Here is a 17,921-nt window from a genome sequence, read left to right on the forward strand (position 1 = left end):
GGCGGGGGTATCTCTCACCCTTTGTTACAATGTGTATGAGCGGTCGATGTCAAAGATCTCAAATTCCCCCTTAATATCCTTTCATTGCCTCTACATTGCTTGCACATTTTGTAACATATGAGTTATCTAGATTGTCACTCAGTTTATTCACGTATTTTATGACAAATTTATGAACATTTAATTTGATATGTACGTCTATGAATAAAAAATTACATTTAAGTTTGTGTTATCACAGTAATTGATTAACTAAAAAACATTAACAAATATCAAGATGACTTGTTATGATTTCACTTTAAAGAAAAATCAGGATACAGCAAAATACACCATTTTGCAGATAGGGAAATTAATTAGCCTATGCAAATATACACAGAGATCTACAACACTGGCTTATTCGCGACATACTATATTTTTTCTTACAAATCATCACTTATTCATGGATACCCTAAACCGGTTAGAGTACTTTATGAGTTACAAAAGTTAAGATGTGATAATGTTTAGTACTATGCTAACGCATGAAATTAAAATTTCTATTTGCATTAATACTCATGAAACTTACAACAATTGATAGAGAAGATGGAAAGGATGTGCATTTTAGAAACATCAGCTGAATTAAGGAGATATATAATTTGTCAAGGCTGAAGAAAGTAACTAAATATGACCGAGAGAAAGATTGAGAAGGAAATTAACTTCAAGGGCACTTCTCTTATCTAAAGACAATTTTAGGAGACGTCTATGAGGAAAAAGTGGACGATTTAAAATGGGATAATTGATTCTCTGATGGAATTGGATAATTATGGAATGGTATACGTGTGGGATAAGATAACTAATGGTATACGTCAAATAGGCATTAAGCTAATATGCAGCTGATCCCTATTGGAAAGAACACAGTGTTCAACAGTGTGTGTCACAGTGTGTCCACAATGTGGAGCACAATGTGAAATCATCTTCACACTGTTGAATTTGAACATTTCAACAGTGTGAAAATTTCACAAAGTGTCAAATATTCACAAAGTCGACCATGTAAACACGCTGTGGACAGTCACACTGTCGAGGTGTCCACAGTGTGAAAATGTATTCATATACTGTTGAATTTGAGCATGTTAACAGTGTGAATCACACATTCACATGATCGACCATATTAACACACTGTGAACAGTCACACTGTCCAGGTGTCCACAGTGTGAACAAATCTTCATACTGTTGAATTTTGAGCTATTCACCAGTGTGAATAATATTTTGACACAATCCACTATGTGAACATACTGTGATCATATTGTGTGACACTGTGTTCTTTCCAGCAGGGATAGTCAGAACAACATTGACAGAAGGGGAGAAGAGAGTATTGTGTGTGTGTGCCGTGGACGAGTGGTCTAAGGCGCCTGGCTGTACATGGAAAGTTCGAGGTTCGATCCCCGGCCGCGGCACCTATGCCCGTGAGCAAGGCATTTAATCTACAATGCTCTTTTATCCTGCTTTCGAATAAATGGAAATGCTATATGCATTATTGGTAACTTGGTGTGCACTTATGTGTGGGGGTGCGTGTGCACGGAGGTGGGTGGGTGAAAACAAGTTTGAAAATGCTGTGTAATATTGGTAAAAGATGATGGTTTAGATGTTAGGAAATTCATTGTTTTGTTCTCTATTGATCTCCTTAAAACTACTCTGAAATCAACCTAATAACAATTAATCACTTTAACGTAAGAAAAGCTGACGAAAACAAGAATTATTTCCTGACATTCTATCTGTTGCTCAATCATCTCTGATAGATCGCCCTGTACAGCTCACAATTTTAGGAAGTTTAGAATTTCCTTCGTGTGGGCGGGGAATAGCTAGAAGTGGACTTTCAAGTTTCAGTTTCCATGGCAACGCGTAACTAAAGAGTCCCGCGTACACGGTTTAGTTGTTATCAATTTTCTTATATACAGTCTGTACATGGCGCGATTGACGTAATACAAGAGGATGTAGACAAAATGATTTGGTGGGGATGTTTCAAAACTACGGGAATAGCTGCACTTGTCATCTCTATCTATGTGTCAAGGTTATACGATTCATGTTAGGCAATGCTTTGGAGTGCTTTGTTCTTGATGTTGCTATGTGAAAAGTTAGATTCAGAATTGTATATGTATAAATATATATGGAAATTCGCACTGGAATTGTGATTTTTTTTCTTTACAAGTCATGAAACAAGATATCATGAGGGTAATCTTTACGGTGATCTTTAACTTATCACAACTTACAAATTTGATTCTGGTCCTTATAATGAGAATAATGAGAAAATTATTATTAATTAATTGATTTATTTATTTATCGATTCACTCATATATATAAGTATGTATATATATATATATATATATATATATATATATATATATATATATGTGTGTGTGTGTGTGAGGGTGGGTGTGTGTGAGTGTGTGTGTGTATTCATTTATTTGCTTATTTATCTTTTTTAAATGATAATGATATTTTCTAATTAAAACTATATATTTGTAATAATGACAATTTTCTTGTAACCCTTGAAACTAAAAAGTCAAACAGCTATATAGATACTGTCGGAGGGCTCTATCAATCTTGGCTGAATACGATAGGCCTAAACATTTGACATTCCCCACTCCATGAGGGAAGTGTTCCAGTCAGATAACGGGCATTGTGAGCGCCCGCAATAGTCATGTGATTTATGACACGTAAACTATACCAGGGAAGCGTTTTATGAAAGGATCTGCAGGACGTTTTACCCGACAAAATTTGTTTTATTCAACTGTTAAGATTTATTATTTTTTCAGCCAATCAAAATCTAGGAAAGTTGTGAGATAGGTCAACTGTTGATCAAACAATCTCCTGTATGCTCTGTGTAGTCTCTGCGGATAATAGCGCCATATACGGTTGCGAATCGCTTTACAGACAAATATAGTTAATCATCAGACTTGAAATATTAAAGCGCACGGACTTTGAATTGATACCACCATTTGCGTATGCCCTTTAAATCTACACTCTAAATTACAGAGATTTCAAATAAGTCCATATGGACTGTACTTAGAACCAATCAAATTCTGGATTTAGTTTGAATCCTTAAGAGTCATTTTAAAATCTCGAAAGATTTAAATTTAAATCATTTGAGATTTGAATTTAAGTCTTTAAGATTAAAACTAAATCCAGAAATCGATTGCTCCCTAACTACAGTCCATCTGGACTTATGTTAAATCCCTTTAATTTAGAGTGTAGTATAAGACACTAAATAACTTACTTATTTAAAAATTTCTATTGTATTTTCCAGGCAACCTATCACCGCTTGCTAACTTTGTCTGCATCATCATACCAGCACTCAATAATCAGCCAGTTAATCAACAAAATACAAATTCAACAAGAGAACTTTTAGCACTACGAAGCGGGGAATATATCAATTCAAATATCACGTTTGAAAGTTTAGTTACATCTGGAGAGAGTAGTCTCGTACGAGACGAGATTACAGGACAAGTGACCGGAGTAAGATTACGCGTTAATGTGACGTCAGCAGAGGCGTATTCATGCATGTTACAAAGTGGGGATGAAACAACGAGAATTACATCGATACAAGCTTCAAATTGTAAGTAACGCTCCGTTTTGTTTATTCATCATTATCAATTTGCCCTTAACCGACCGTGGCAAAAAGACACGATTCGAATTATATTTCATGGCAAAGTGAATCAATCTGCCGCCACAACTGAATTGAAATGAATTATTGTTGATGATTTTTCACATCAATAAAAGTAAAATATAAAGCGCGTGCCGGTGTTTTTGTGTGTGAGATAGAGAGAGGAGGGGGGGGGGGGACGGAGAAAGAGAGACGAGAGAGATATGACATATGACAAAGAGGGAACAAAATGACCAAAGCATCAAAACTAAAAGACAAACGAAATAATTTTTATTTCCACGGATAAACATGTTCTTATCTTGATAGTCATTCTAATCCTTTACATTATTTTTATTTCTTGACATTATCGCTTTTACAGTGCGTGTAACACCATTCAAAAAGACGATACGCGTAGGTTTAGGAGAACCAATCAGGCTTTTGGGAGAAACACGTAGCAACACTCATGGTAACGTGAGGTGGAGAAGACTTGGTGCTTCAGAAAACGACTGGAGGACCCACACATCTACCGTAGATATCGAACGATCGCAGGCGATCGATTCGGGACTCTACGAAATTTTGTTTGATGAACAAAACCGGGAAATTCATAGTGTATTGGAAGTTATTGTCAGAGGTAAGTTATTAGAGGATTTTTTTATTGAACATCTGGCGGATCTGAATAGAGCCTAGTTTCTTTAGATTAGAGTTCTTTTGTTATGAGAGGAATACTTGAAATATAAATACCAATGAAATTATTTAGTTAATCGTTAATAAATGTCCAAAATAGTTTTCAAAAGTCCAACTCCTTCAGATATTTGTTGTACGTCACTGATTAGATAGTACATTTAATACTTGAAATCATATCGCGATCGGTGAAGTGTAAGACAGGAACATATATCCGAAAGTAAACATATTATGTATATATTTATCATGAAGCAAAGAATATTATCTTTTATCTGGTTTTTCGTTGCTTTGGTACATATAAGAGTATTTTCGCTTTTTCTTATATTCGAAAATTTTCCATACAAGTGGTTTACTTCATATAAAAGGTAAACATTAACACCATTTGACAAAGAAGTGTCAACAAATATATAGTGTTATACCACTATAGCACCATGCCCTCAATCTAACCCAGCCATGCCGGCTAAAAACAGGTCGGGGTACAAGACTGTTTGCATCGTTCCGTGCACTGATCTGAAGTGGATATTGAACGAGTACAGGTGGCCTGTCCGTCGGTCTGAGTTTGAGTCAGGGGGGGGGGGGGCAGCTTGAAATCTGTGAGGATGGTAATTTATTTAAAGTCACAACATGCCCAGTATCTTTGGTCACGTGTACCGTCCTTTTTAAGGGGGCATTGATTTTATCAGGTGACTTTTTTAATAAATGAACTGCATGCTGGATAATTTACGAATGAAGTTAACTTTCAATGGCGGATCGAGGATTTCTTCGGGCAGGGGGATCCCAAATGAGGACCACTTTTTCTTTAAATATGTGATTACATAATAAAGGCCCCTACTCCAACCACACCCCTTGACTGACTGAGTGATATTTAGACACCTTTTTAATTTTCCATTTATCATAAAAATGACTTATAAACTCGAGGTTGATTAATGAGAATACCACTAATTTTAATCGTGAACCTACTGTGAAAAGGGTCGTGTGGTCTAGTGGTTAGAGCATGAGCCTCATGATTGTGAGGTTATGAGTTCGAATCCCCGCTCAGCCATTATCTGCAAGATAAGAAGACCCGAAAGTAATTTTTTGTCGTATATATACAACAAATAATTACTTTCTGTCATTATAATGACTGACCTTATATATAAGGTAAGTCATTATGTCTGATAAATGTTTACTTTATGTACCAGCTTGGCACTTACCAGCAAAATGGTGCCTTGCCGAGTTCCTACAGGAGTTAACATAACAAGAAAAGTGCATCAAAAAGAGGATAATACATTTCGTGAAAGGTTGATGTACCCTTGAATCGTTAGCCACCCTAAATCCCCCCAGTGACTCGTATGAGAGTAAAGGCATTGGCTGGATGATATCATCAGCATTGCACTTCTCGTTGACTCACCTCATTCTCTTGATTTGTCACGACAAAATGAAATCTAGGAAACGAAGTTTAGACGGATATGATCTGTTGTCTGATGAATATGGTTGTAAGAGGTATAATCCATATTTTCCGATGCAGTAGAGAAAAGAGCAGAGAGGGGATGGAGAAAAAAACGGAGAGGCGATCTGGGGTTCAGGGGCCCGTTTCATAAAGAGTTACAACTGTTGCAACTTTACCATTATGGCAACTACCATGGCAACAGGGCCCAGCAGCCAATCAAAATTAAGGTTACCACGGTAGTTGCCATAATGGCAAAGTTACAACAGTTGTAACTCTTTATGAAACAAGCCCCTGAAGGGGCTGCAAGAAATCAAAACAACCCGTCAGGATCTTTCGTATCTAGATTCAGTCCAGTTCAAAAGGGAAAAAGTTGAGGGCCCCGTCTTACAAAGAGTTACGACTTATCCGATCAATCGGAACTCTATGGAAATCCATCAGTGTCATAATTTTTTCTACGAAGAAGTTGCACAATGTCCTTTGTATGCAAAGAAAAGCGCAGTGAACTTGTAAGAAAACAATGAATGCATGAACATACATCATAGCTCGAAAATATTTTGAACAAACATGCATAATGGATGTTGACGTTGCTGGCCGTCCATAGTTACAATTGATCGGACCACGAGGTCCTGACGTATACCCATCAAGGACAGTTCAAACTTCAAAGTGTTCGAAACCAAAGTATTTCCCCAACACAGTTTTGTTTTTATTCGTTGCGTCGCCGGTGCGTGTTTGTGTGGTGGATGAGGGTGTGGGTGTGTGTGTGTGTGGGGGGGGGGTTCCCGTAACACAGAAGTTAGCGATTAATCTTGTACGATTGATTTTTAAGATTGATTGTACATTGAAGTCAATGCAATCAATCATGGAAAAAAGGTTCTACGGTCATTGCTAAGCTTTGTGTTTTGGGACACTGTAGATAATAAAAATAAAAAAAATCATTCATTAATGTAAACACTGTCAATTGTCCAACTGTCTCGCTTCATCCTCTTGTAATTATTCCAAAGCAGTGCACCACATCCAAAGCTCAACCCCCTCAAATGCATTGCCTCAAATATGCCCTTGGTTTTATCTACTAGGATTGAGATGTGTACAAGCTTTATACTGAGCAACTTTAGAATGAATATATTTTATTTCATACACCTCACATACTGACAAAACCCCGAGTTGACCGTTTATGAAATGGGTAGCAGTTTATTGTTTCATGTGGTGGTTAATATTGGCACATATTTTTGTTTTAAATGCATAAAAGATATCTCGTATAATCCTTTTCAAGTTTGATTTAAAAAAAACGGATCAAGTTCTATAATGTAACGATTTTGTTGAACTTTGGTTCATAAAACACACAAAAAAAATAACGAAAAGTTACCTCGAAATTTTAAATTCTAATCGAAGTTCTAATGTAATAGAGTGGCAAACAGACTCAATTACGATTATTCACTGAATATGGTTACCATGGTTTCAAGCTACCTAGCATTTTGAGCTCCCAAACACTATTGACACTGATGAGTTTAAATATTTTTGGTCTCTCAACAGATTGCCCAGCTGGTTTCTGGGGACGAGGTTGCGATCAAGATTGCCCAAACTGCTTGAACGGTGGTATCTGTGATGACGTCACTGGGGTGTGTGTCTGCCCTCCTGGGTTTACAGGGCAACTTTGTTCAAACGGTGAGAAAAGAAAAACAGTATTCAATGTCATATAACATGGTCATGATAATATTTCAATATGTGCATGATACATTTAGATTTTTATGTTGACTTCTGTCCGAATTAATTTATAATCTTTATATTAATGACTTGAAAGTAGACGTTTAAGCTTTATTGTCGCGTGTACTAATATGATTTGTTTCAGTTTTGTCAGTTGAATGACGGGAATTATATAATTATACCAGTGATTGTAGAAAAAAGAAACATTCAAAACAAAGACGCTCGAAACTACCCTGGTTTAATGGGGCTGTCAAGTTTGTGCTGCACACACTACACACCAACTTCCTATAAACATTAGTGTTTAATGAATAATTCACAACAGCACGTTAAAAATTGATCAGTCTATAAATCATACCTTGTGTCATTTATTTGCTACACCATAGAAATTGAAAATCTGTCATCCGGAGGCCTATGCAGTGCAGGGTAGAACAATTGGTTACACACAATTTTTTGTGTTTATCATTCATCATTGTCAAATATTTTTTAAAACGGAATGATCCCCCCACAATAAAAATATTTAAGTCGTTCGCCAAGTTATATGATTAAAGAATCCTAGTCATACTAGTAGGGAGTGATACTGAAATCTTCTAACATTGACCCGCACGATGAAGATGTTTGAGAAGTGTTAGCTAATTAAATCATCATGTCCATGGCTTTTAAAAAGCCATGTGCATTAGATGAGAATGTCAGACATCAAAAGTGTACGTGTCATTATTCCACGGTGAAATCACCATTTTGCTTTAAAGCAGTTTTTGTCTCACCTGCATAGCAGAGTGAGACTATTGGCGCCGCTTTTCCGACGGCGGCGGCGGCGTCAACATCAAATCTTAACCTAAGGTTAAGTTTTTGAAATGACATCATAACTTAGAAAATATATGGACCTAGTTCATGAAACTTGGACATAAGTTTAATCAAGTATCACTGATCATCCTGCATGAGTTTTATGTCACATGACCAAGGTCAAAGGTCATTTAGGGTCAATGAACTTTGGCCGAATTGGGGGTATCTGTTGAATTCCCATCATAACTTTGAAAGTTTATGGATTTGATTCATGAAACTTGGACATAATAGTAATCAAGCATCACTGAACATTTTGTGCAAGTTTCAGGTCTCATGATTAAAATCAAAGGTCATTTAGGGTCAATGAACTTTGGCCGATTTGGGGGTATCTGTTGAATTACCATCATAACTTTGAAAGTTTATGGATCTGATTCATGAAACTTGGACATAAGAATAATCAAGTATCACTGAACATCCTGCGCGAGTTTCAGGTCACATGATCAAGGTCAAATGTCATGTAAGGTCAATGAACTTTGGCCATGTTGGGGTTTTTTGTTGAATAACCATCATATCTTTGTAAGTTTATTGGTCTAGTTCATAAAAAGTGGACATAAGAGTAACCATGTATCACTGAACATCTTGTGCGAGTTAGAGTAGTTTTCAAAGTCAGCACTGCTGCTATATTGAACCGCGTGATGCAGGTGAGACGGCCAGAGGCATTCCACTTGTTAACATTGTATATCAATTATTCTGTGCTGTTTCATACTTCTGTCACTGTCACCGACAATAAAGTTTATGCAATGCTTGAACCGTCGTAATGTTATAACCTGATGCTCCCCGGTAATGTATTTTAGATGTCCCTCTATGTGACAAAATGTGTGACTCGAAATAATTCATGCCCCCATTTTCAACATCAACAAGAGTTAGCAACGGGCAAAGAGCCAGAGCTAATTAGGTTAATAGTTCTCTCATTAGTTACCATGGAAATAAAGTTAAGAATATAAAATAGAAAACATTAAAAGGACTACATTCGTCTATCAGCGTGATACGTAGCGATTTCCTTAATCCAAACGCGAACGGTCCTAATCAAAGTAACTTGATCTATTTTAATCTCACATGTTTCGAAAGTCCTCTTCTCTTTGGTCAAAAAAGGAAATCGCTACTAGCTGTTTACCGTTCATATTTGGAAAAGTGCCATGGTTTTAATTATCATAGAGAACATTAGTAATCGGGATAGTTATGACTTTGCCCTTGTTGTCGAGGGTGTCCCATTGCGTTTTGAAATGCCACAGAAGGAAAACACTATTAAAGGTCTGAGCAGTGTATGTTCAATGGTAACTCATAAGTCTCAAGGTCCTGAAGGGGCACATCAAACACTTTCAAATTTCATTAAATACATAAATAAATTACTTATATGAGAATTAAAAGTGGGAGGGGATGGGGGCTGAAGCCCCAAGCCCCCGGACCCCTGGATATAACAATATAGAAATTCATAACTTCCCTATTATTACCCCCTACCCTGCTAATCTTTAAATTAATTTTAATACAATGATAGATATCTGCTTAAGGATAAATGGTGACGAGACTTGAACCACGAACATTCCAATTCTGACGGCAATCCTCTAGGCCTCGACCGTCACACTTGCGTGGTACTATGTGAACAGTATATAGAATAACACTATTAAACATGTATTACTACATGACACGTCGTCTACAAAGTAAACTAGACTATATCTTTCGTAAACATGGTAAAGGGGATAATACATAGACAGGTAAAACCCAAACAAACCTCATCTGGCCTCAGAAAATGAAGTTCAATTTAATCGGAAATACGTGTCTGGGGTCCGATCAAACGACGTATCCTCGCTCCATTTGAGTCACGGCTCTTATCTCTTCATAACTTCTCTCCCTTCATCTTCAACCATCAAAGAGTAATCAGGCTCTCTCATTAACCCAATGGATTAGGCTATAAATAGAGAAATAGATTTCGTGAGTGGACTTTTCAGTCAAAGAAAAATATATAAATCATTCCAATTTCAAAACGATTTCCCCAGAATCCCCACAAATAATTGACGAGCTTAAACCGTGCAAGGATTAGAGGGATATGTATTTTCGAGTGCCAGACGATGTGTTCCAATTCATATGATGTTCAGTAGAGTTTTGCCTTCTGTAGAAAATACACTTGTATTGTATCTAAAGTGAGAGAGAAAAGGATGAAACGAAGAAACTGAATTCATGAAAGAGGGTGGCCCATATTATGTAAGCATATTCAGTGGTGGCGTCAAGATGGGGAGGGTGTGATTGAGGGTAATATTTTAAATGGAGAGGGGCACCTGCCCTCATGACCCTCCTGATTAAACTTATTTTTGTATACACATGCACATGAAAGTCACTTGGATTATTATGTCTTATTATATCTTAGAATAATCAATTTTCTTTCGATTTCTGCAGGTCTTGGAAGAGATACCTTTGGTCAGCTGGGCCAATTTCGGTGTAGTGAAGATATAGGTAACGTCACAGATTGCCTAGGAGTTCTTGTATGCAACGGGCCTCCGTATGGATGCTCGTGTGCTGCTGGCTATAAGGGCGCCCTCTGTATGCAAGGTATAGTTATTATCAAATTTTAAATATCACATATCCTTTATACTTATAATATAAAGAATTGATATATTAAGATATGTAGCAGATCCGCTATCAACTTTATTTTCCAGAAGGCTGGTCAAAATTGTCTCTACCAATTATCATACGCTATAACCACTAGCGTACCTACGGGGGGGGGGGCAGTTTCCCCCTGAGACTTTTTTATTGCTTGTCAAATTTTTTTGGGCGGACGAATTTGCCCCCCCCCCCCCGTGGAAAAACCTAGGTACACCACTGGCTATAACTGTTCGGGTACATTGTTTAACCGACATCAAAATGATAAATAATGAAGGGTCTATTCATTGATACTATCAATATTACACTCTAACAAATGTATTAATTAATAATATGTGGTTCATTGATATATGAACCTCACTACACTTGGTTACACAAAGTAGCTGGAATGGTGTACGGTACACCACGCGGTGAGTAAATGAAGGACTAAAAAATGGATAGAGATAGATGTGAACGGGAGAGACGGAGAAAGTGAAAGGTTGGAAAGAAGATTATTTTTTAATGAGTGTAGATATACAATGAATGGATAGATAAATTAATCAACTAATAATACATGGAAGAAGGAATTCGTATGATTCATATAGTTTGAGTAAAATGGAATGCTCTGTCTCAGTTGTAGTTTAAAACTGTATATAACTTTTGATCGAATGGCACAAATTCTGTGTCAATACTACAAATTTCTACTTACAGATAAAAATAAACGAGTTCGTTTAATCACTTATAAAGGAAATCAGAACGAATGACACCTGTTGGTTATAAATTGGTGAAAAAAACCCTCCAAATTATTGCATGTAGATTCACAAAAACGATAAAAATAATTCGTAAACACCTTTCTATGAAAGATATAAAATGAAATTATAGACAGGTTGCAAGCTCCCGCATAGCTGTGACGTCATTAACTGACCATGACTTTGACCAAGGTGAAAGTCAACGGGACACTGAGGTCAACCTCTTCGTTATCTCTAATTTTTGCAATCTTATGGGAAATATTTGATAAATCAAGAAAATTAAAAGTATCCTACCCGTCTTAAATGGATTCTCAAATAAACAAAAATGTTGACAAGGCTATTTAAATATAAACCTGAATGATGAAAATAGATAATTGGGTCAAAATGAATATAGTCTTTAAGATGAAATGAATATACATGTAGTCTCTACGATACTGCATGGAGTGTATTTTCAAAAAGCCAATAAATATGAAGAAGCGATATTTTTGTCGGTAAACGAGGCCAATAAGTGTGACATAATCCCTGGTGTTAAAATGCTACATTATCGTGTCGTTTATCTCTGAAGTTAAAAAAAATGATATTTTCGTTTATATCTCTTTTTGTAGATTTCATTCTTTGGAGTACTTAGAAGACTAGTTTAATGCATATTTAGAAAATATCACACAACCTTGATCCATACAGATAATGCAGACATGTTTTGGTTCACTACGACGAGGGGTCTAGAAATATCAAACGGCTGTATATCGTAACTTTTTTAATAAAGGGACTATTAGAAATCATTCGAAAAGTTATGTATGATGTTACAATGAATACCTATTGAATAGACACGAAACAACACAAGAAACATGCAGTTGTACATTACAAATATATATTTTTTTCGATAAAAATCATCTATAATTAAGCCTTTATTTCTGGAACAATTCCAATACATTAACAATTTGTCAAAAAGTCAGGAAAATATTTAAGAATCCAGTTTGGCTTTTTAGTTTCACGTCGAGTCATTTGCAAATTCTGCGGAATTTCACACAAAAAATGCAATTTGGAAAACTCCGATGGTGATATTTTCATATACAGAAATGTGAACTGGTCAGCCGTAGTTTCATAGTTTCCACATTTCTTCCCCCATTTTTCTTCTTTCGATTCAGAATGCGAGGACGGATATTTTGGAGCCGATTGTGACCAGACCTGTCACTGTCTAAACAACGCCCTCTGCGCTGGAGATACGGGACGTTGTGACCTTGCTGGTGGTTGTGAAGATGGTTGGGCTGGAGTCAACTGTCAAGGTTTGTGTCTTCAAATTATATTATTTATTGGTCCGCTGAAATCATCAACAACCATTTTAAGTATTACATTATTAGAAAATTAGATCCTTTTTTTGTTCCATACTTTGAACCTTATAAGCTTCTTCAAAGAAACAGAAAAGGGTTCTAAACAGTCCTTTGATGTTTGATTCTACAAGAACCCTTGAAGAATCTTTAAACAACCTGTGGGGTTCTTGATGGTGTCATGAGCCCTGTCAAATTTGATAGTATATTTTTTATATACAGCCTATGCTATTTTTACAACATCAAGAACACCATAGGTTGTATGAAGAACCGTCTCCTCCGCTTTATGATATAATAACAACTACTGCATTAATGACTACTATCCTGACCATAAAACGTTTTATGTACTAAACCCATTAATATCGAAATCCATATTTTTTTGTATTTGTTGTATTTCAACTTTGGTTAAGTAGTAAGACGTGTGAGCTCGATTATTTGTTTTTCCTTTATTGATCAAAATTACATTCGCAAAGAGTCCAACACCTGCGGGGTCCAACATTACTCACAAGGGGCCCGTTGCATAAAACTTTTTACCTGAGAAAACTCTGGTAAAAACTGAAAACTAAGGTTAGTCTGATTTCTACCATTGAACACAGGGCAAAAACTCTGGTAAAAATCTTTATGCAACGGGCCCAAGGTTGCTATATATCTCAAACTTATGGCTCGAATTCCTTTAACACTCACGGTGCGCAGAGTGCGATATTAGATGCTAATAGTACTCGCCTTTCACTTTGAATACAGAACCCACACCAAGAATAACGTCATTCACCGCATCCCAATCCAACGGTTCCAACTTCGGCACCACCATCTCCTTCACCTGTACAGCCACCTTCAACTTCACAGACACATCGCTCACCCTTCAGGTGTACACCGGTAACCCCGGTGGAAAACAGATACCCTCTGAAGTCGCCTTGCGTGACGTCACAAAGCAGACCCAGACGACGGTTGTGGAGACAGTGATCACGCGGGCAGCTCAAGATTTTGAATGTCGTCTGTCTGCGGGCGACAATGTGAAAGATCAGGCCATCGTAAATGTCAAAGGACATGGTTAGTATTTCTAAGAGTGCTAAATTAGCAGTTATATTCCATATGTCATAATTATGTCTATATGTCAAGGGGAAATTGAACTGTATTTTTCTGTTTCTTTGAAATCTTAGAAAGCAATCACAAATATGGAATTTTGCTACACATGTGCCTTATGATGATAAGAAAATAGTCATCTCTTAAGAAGACCCACATTTCGTTGTTAACGTACCAGTACTTGAGCCTGTGCTCACAAAACTTATTCACCAATAGCAAGTTGCAAGCCTCTGTTATCAGCTACCGAAACAAGGCAGCTGATTGGAGGAAAGTAAATTTTGCCATAGAATGCAGTCACTTGTTATTGTCAAAATAAGTATCATGGAACAGGGTTCCATAGGTCATGGGTAAGAATAGGAAAGTTGCTATCCTTGATGTCTTCCGCTAACCCAAAGGCATTGAGCTGTAAAGAAATAAATGTCAGTTCAAACCTCCAAGGACAAGTTCACGGTGGACCAGACATGTTCCTGTTCTATTTATATCCTGATTGTTGATATACTGTCTGGTCTGTCCATACAACCGTGAATATTGCTAAGGGAGTAATATACATGCATCCGCAACAGCATGAACAGTGAGAATCGTATCGGAAATTGTGACGTCAAATTATCACGAAAATGGGCTTTTCCCCGACGGCTACAGAAACATTTTCGTTAACAAGAAAATGGACTTTCTGACCATCCGTCAGCTTTTTGTTAGTTCCAGGCAAATCAAATGAAGATAAAACACTCGGATTCTTTTCAAACCCATAATAGATTCTCATTAAAAAAATAATAGGTAAGAAGGAATAGATATTTAATTTGGCTTTTCGTTCTATGTATCATCGATTAAGATGGCATCGAATTATGAGGAAAATGAAAACAAGTCGAAAATTGAAGTGCTTTAGGATTTAATATGCGAAGGTGAAACACACGGATCCACGGCTAAGAAGTGTTTAGGAATGGATGAATTTGCACCCCATACCACAGATGATTAAATTAGTATCTTACCGCCATGCGATTAATGTTTTCTAAAAATCATCTTATTTTCATTTCTCAAAACTGTTATTACACCTAATCACGGAGTGTGTAATATTTGAAATTCGAATATAAAAACAATCATTACAATTTACCCCTTTTATCTTTTTCTAGAACAACCTTCACTAAGTCGACCGCCTACGATAGGAGTCGTTACCAGTTATTCGGTAGAACTTACCTGGGATGCTTGGAATGCTGCGGTTGATGCCGGGAGCGGTCCGGTCACGGCGTACATCGTGCAGTACAGAGAACATGGCATTCCCGGTTGGGAAACCGCTGGCAACGTCACAGAAGAACCGTTCACGTATACAGTGACGCCACTTTCAAGTCTGTCAACCTATGATTTTCAAGTGGTTGCGGTTCGTCCCGGTGTGAATGGGGAAGGTGAACCAACACCTATAGTATCAACAACGACTCCGTGTGCATGTAAGTATATTCAGCCAAACACACATTAGGATATAAGAAGAACGTTGTGATTAGAGAAAGACTTGATGTAAACATAAATTACATAGAAGTTAATCATTGTAAACTGCTTATATTCATAATTTAGACACTTTTTGAAGATCATGAAGATAAGGATACGAGCAATTTTTTTTGAAATTGAGATTATATATTTCAAAAATATTTTAGTAATGCACAAGCCAGTCATTGTGTTGTCCTGTTTTTTTTTCATAAATCATTACTTGACATTGCCGTTTACACTGTGTTGACACTGTTATTGCCAGTAATCATATTATGAAACAAAAGCCATATAGCCTTTACAATGGCATTTTCACGTGTGTTCGGGGAATTATTCTACACCAATCCTGACACCATTTACAACATGGCCTGTCACAAAAACAATTCTTTCTATCTGTCCAAGACTCTTGATAGTCAAGAAAATAAAAATATTTAATTACCGACATTATCACGTAAAAAATATCAACGTCTTTATATACTCTTTTTCGTTAACACAGCACCAGATCCAATCCCAACGTTGTCAGTCTCGCCGGTACCAAATAATCCGACTTCGCTTCTTGTGTCATGGGAACTGGATCCGAATCGACGATGCGATGCGTCATACTACATCGTCCATTATGACGTCACAAGTTTCGACCAATGTGCAGAGAGAAGAGCAACATCGGGGAGTGAAGCCAGCCAATCAGGCACCTTCAATACGACCGAAAGAAGTCTGACGTTAAGTGGGCTCGATGAATATTCAACATACATCGTATCTGTGGCGCCGGGGTCAGAAGACAGCGTCGGAGAGAATATAACCCGGATTTCTACTACTCTTGAAGATAGTAAGAGAAAATAGGTGCATGCACAAAAAGCAACTACATCTACAATAGGTTATTCCTTTAATCATTTTGCTAAATACAGGCACTATAAATCCTTATGACATTTTATTTACGATTCTTTTCCTAATAACAAAATATTCCCAAGTCAATAACAACTTACACAGAGCTTAGCTATCCAGATACTGTAAACATTACGGTTTACTAGTTGTTGATTAGTGTTTCATAAAGCTGCTCGTAAAGTTAAGAGCGACTTTACGAAAGACTTAAAGAATGATGTGCACTGAATTTTCATTGGTGTGGATTTAGATCCGAAGAAAGGATCACCAGTCGTATGTGAAGTCGCTCGTAACTTACGAACAACTTTAAGGAACACCCGTCTGGATCTGTGGACCACGAACCTGCTGCAAAACCCTATGGGATGAAGCATGCTACCGTGTTGAAATAAAATACATTCAAATAATTATATTAGCGAAGAGGATTGGCAGATGACTTTATTAGAGTATCATATTCTTAATTCATCCTAGGGCCCACATCAGCTCCTGCTGCAGTAGAAGTCATCGACCTTTCAACTAACAGTGTGACCTTGAACTGGGGTCAAGTACCATGCGGTCATCGAAAGGGATTGGTTAGTAACTATCTGTTGATGCTTCGAGGAGCGCATCAAGGAACGCAGATCGTTTCTGCATCTCAACATTCTTACACGTAAGACTAAGACTTTGGCTTCTTGAAATTGAAATCATGAAAACGGGGTAAAGCATGGATATGATGTGTTGTAATGCTCGTCAGTTGTAAATCGTGAACTATCACGCTCATTATTTCACGCTACGTACGGATGGTTCAAGAAGAGAGAAGCGTGGAGCGTGGTGGCCCAGTGGATAAGTCTTCTGACTTTGAAACAGAAGGTCGAGGCTTCGAATCCCATGGCGTAATTTCCTTCAGCAAGAAATTTATCCACATTGTGCTGCACTCGACCCAGGTGAGGTGAATGGGTACCCGGCAGGATTAATTCCTTGAATGCATGAGCGCTGAGAGGCAGCTCGAGCTAAAGCCGGGGTAATAATAATAACAACGCGCCTCGGAATAGAATATTTCTAGATAGATGGCGCTATATAAATGCCTATTATTATTATTATTAAGATTTATGGTCAAATGCTTTTCATGACAGAGAACAACCAAGAAGTCTGTCGAAACTCGGTGAATCAAAACAGCAGTTTCATCCAGGACTCTGGACAAACGACAAATTTAAAATGTTTCGTCAACTCCAAAAATTAGGACAAGACTGCTGTGCCGGAACACCGATTTTCGACAAAGAGATCCCAGCTGTTCTTTATCATTTGACGGGCATTATCAATACATTTACCGTGTTCTAGAACCCTCCGTACGACGCGGAGTGAAAACTCCCTTCCGCGAACGAGTTGAAGTTGAGCTTGATTAAATAGTAGTGGACTGGTGGTAGAGACAGATAGGAATTGGTACCTCATAGATTACCCTTTTGCCCTATTGTCAGTTGAAAGTTGAAACTATAAACCTCTTATTTTAGAAGGATCGTCCCATGGTTTATGTTATCAATGTTGTCCATTCTGATGAGATTTTCTAATTTGATAGTGACATCACGCCACAAATTCTACCCCGCCTTTAA

The 17,921-nt window shown here is 37.3% G+C and overlaps 1 protein-coding gene across 1 annotated transcript in view; it reads left to right on the forward strand.

The window, feature by feature from the left end:
• Positions 1–2,615: 2,615 nt before the first annotated feature.
• LOC121424205 (tyrosine-protein phosphatase Lar-like) overlaps positions 2,616–17,921 on the forward strand; it is an 86,414-nt gene continuing 71,108 nt past the window's right edge. The window contains exons 1-10 of the mRNA XM_041619813.1: positions 2,616–2,649; positions 3,275–3,583; positions 3,990–4,241; positions 7,251–7,382; positions 10,653–10,805; positions 12,730–12,867; positions 13,651–13,956; positions 15,117–15,428; positions 15,959–16,285; positions 16,807–16,984. Coding sequence (XP_041475747.1) covers positions 2,616–2,649; positions 3,275–3,583; positions 3,990–4,241; positions 7,251–7,382; positions 10,653–10,805; positions 12,730–12,867; positions 13,651–13,956; positions 15,117–15,428; positions 15,959–16,285; positions 16,807–16,984 — 2,141 coding nt within the window. The remainder of the gene's footprint in view (positions 2,650–3,274; positions 3,584–3,989; positions 4,242–7,250; positions 7,383–10,652; positions 10,806–12,729; positions 12,868–13,650; positions 13,957–15,116; positions 15,429–15,958; positions 16,286–16,806; positions 16,985–17,921) is intronic.

The sequence above is a fragment of the Lytechinus variegatus genome, chromosome 11 (assembly GCF_018143015.1).
Source record: "Lytechinus variegatus isolate NC3 chromosome 11, Lvar_3.0, whole genome shotgun sequence".
NCBI classification, from domain to species: domain Eukaryota; kingdom Metazoa; phylum Echinodermata; class Echinoidea; order Temnopleuroida; family Toxopneustidae; genus Lytechinus; species Lytechinus variegatus.